Below are 1,787 nucleotides of genomic sequence, written 5' to 3'. Positions count from 1 at the left end.
GAGGGCGAGCGGTGCCCGGGGGACGCAGCCACCACAGGGACCCCCCTGGCAGCTGGCAGGGACCGACCCCATGTCCCCGTGTGACAGCAAAGGCAGGCTGGGACCCAGCTGGGGACGAGGGAGCCGATGCCCAGAGGCAGCTGCAGGCAGAGAGTGGGCACGTGCTCGCAGCCCCGGGACAGTCTTAGTCAGCTTCTTCTTAACCAAATGATGATGAATGTGACTGTCTGTTCTGAGTCCCATGCAGCGCTGCCGTCTGCACCCGAATGGAGGCGAACGGTCGCTTCTCGGTCTGCAGGGGTGCAAAGTGGCTTTTGTGCTGGCTTCGCAGGCTGGTTTATGGACAACTGGGGGCCACACGGTGAGAAACACCCCTTCTAGGACACAACTTTCCATCTGCCTCCTGCCCCATCTCCCCTATCTCCTTGCCAGCCCCCCACTGTATTAAATCCCTTCTCCAGGCTGGTTGTCTCCCTCCCCTTTTCTTCTTAGGCAGAGACCTGCCGAGAGCAGCACCAGGCGCATCCCTCTCCCCAGGGACCAACAGGGATGCCGTCTCACCGTTGGAGCAGCCCCGGGGCCGTGGTCCCCTGGCCGGCGCTCGCTGCAGGTCGGCCTTGAGCCGGGGCCGGGCGCTGCCGCGCTCCTTCTGCAGCGTGTCCAGGACGTCGCTGACGGAGCTCACCAGCCGAGCCATGTTGGTCTGGCTCTCCGAGAGCAGCTGTGGGTGGGGGACACATGGTGGGGGACAAGGTTAACCTGGTTAAACCCTTTCCACCCCCTCAGCCCAACCACCATTCTACTGTGAGAATGCTCTGCCCACTCCCACAGCTCCCCAAATGCCTGCAGGCAGCAACGCCTTTAACCCTGCGGGATAAAGAGCATCTCTGGGCAAGGGAACGGGACTGTGGAGGCGGCAGGAATAGCCGTGTCCTGAGACAGCCGCCGGCTCCCTGCCGTACCCCGAGGTGACCCGGGCTGGGCGAGTGACGTGGGGTGGCCGTGGCAGAGCAGCAGGACAGGGAGCGAAGCAAGCAGCGGGGATCAAGCAGCTCCGGACGGAGGGTGATGAGGACCAGGAGGGACGGGCATGGAGCCGAGCATCCAGCCGTGCCCTGGGTCTTGCTACGATGCCTGGCAGACCCCCGGCGTACCCAGGTAAGCATAATGCATCATCGGCTGGGAAATTTTTGGGACTGTAAAGAAGGGGAGGCTGATTGCTGCATGAATTGCCCTTGGAATGGTCCTGTGCCACGCTTGGCTCTGCTCAGAGCCCCCAGACTGGACCCGGAGCCAGGAGACCCACACATGGGAGGCTGCACACCCGGCTCGCCGGCACTGGGGCAGTTTGGCAGCGAGATGCAGGCGGCTGATGAGCTGGAGCTGAAGTTGTGCTTCCAAACTTGCAGTTCCCAAAAGCCTGCCTTAAACCTCAGCTCCTCCTGCTGGAGGTCTCCCCTGGACACCGTGGGCAGGGGCTGCAAGCAGCCATGCCCCGGGGACAGGGGGGTCTGTCCCCAAGGAGCACCGTGCAGCACCCCCAGCCCCGGCTCACCTGGATGAGCCTGCCCTGCTCGCTCTGCAGGGCGCTGAGCTCCTGCCCCATAGTGTTATGCCCCTTCTTGAGGCCATCGCAGTCGGCGCGCAGCTGCACGGCGTGCGTCAGCAGCTTGGCCACCTCGTCCGCCACCGTGACCAGCAGGGCCTTCTGCTGGCTCTTGGTGGCCTTGGCCTCGGCGTCGTGGTCGGTGACGGCGCGCAGCAGGGAGGTCTGCAGCCCTTCCAGG

At 64.2% G+C, this 1,787-nt stretch overlaps 1 protein-coding gene across 1 annotated transcript in view; it reads right to left on the bottom strand.

Moving 5' to 3' along the window:
- FIBCD1 (fibrinogen C domain containing 1) overlaps positions 1 to 1,787 on the bottom strand; it is a 20,980-nt gene that overhangs the window by 12,479 nt on the left and 6,714 nt on the right. The window contains exons 3-4 of the mRNA XM_009322181.1: positions 1,556 to 1,786; positions 562 to 721 (exon numbers count right to left, since the gene is read on the bottom strand). Of these exons, the coding sequence (XP_009320456.1) occupies positions 562 to 721; positions 1,556 to 1,786 (391 nt within the window). The remainder of the gene's footprint in view (positions 1 to 561; positions 722 to 1,555; position 1,787) is intronic.

This window comes from Pygoscelis adeliae, unplaced genomic scaffold (genome assembly GCF_000699105.1).
Source record: "Pygoscelis adeliae isolate BGI_AS28 unplaced genomic scaffold, ASM69910v1 Scaffold114, whole genome shotgun sequence".
Classification (NCBI taxonomy): domain Eukaryota; kingdom Metazoa; phylum Chordata; class Aves; order Sphenisciformes; family Spheniscidae; genus Pygoscelis; species Pygoscelis adeliae.
The sequence above is the reverse complement of the archived record's forward strand: the minus strand, read 5'-3'. Positions and strand labels throughout refer to the sequence as shown.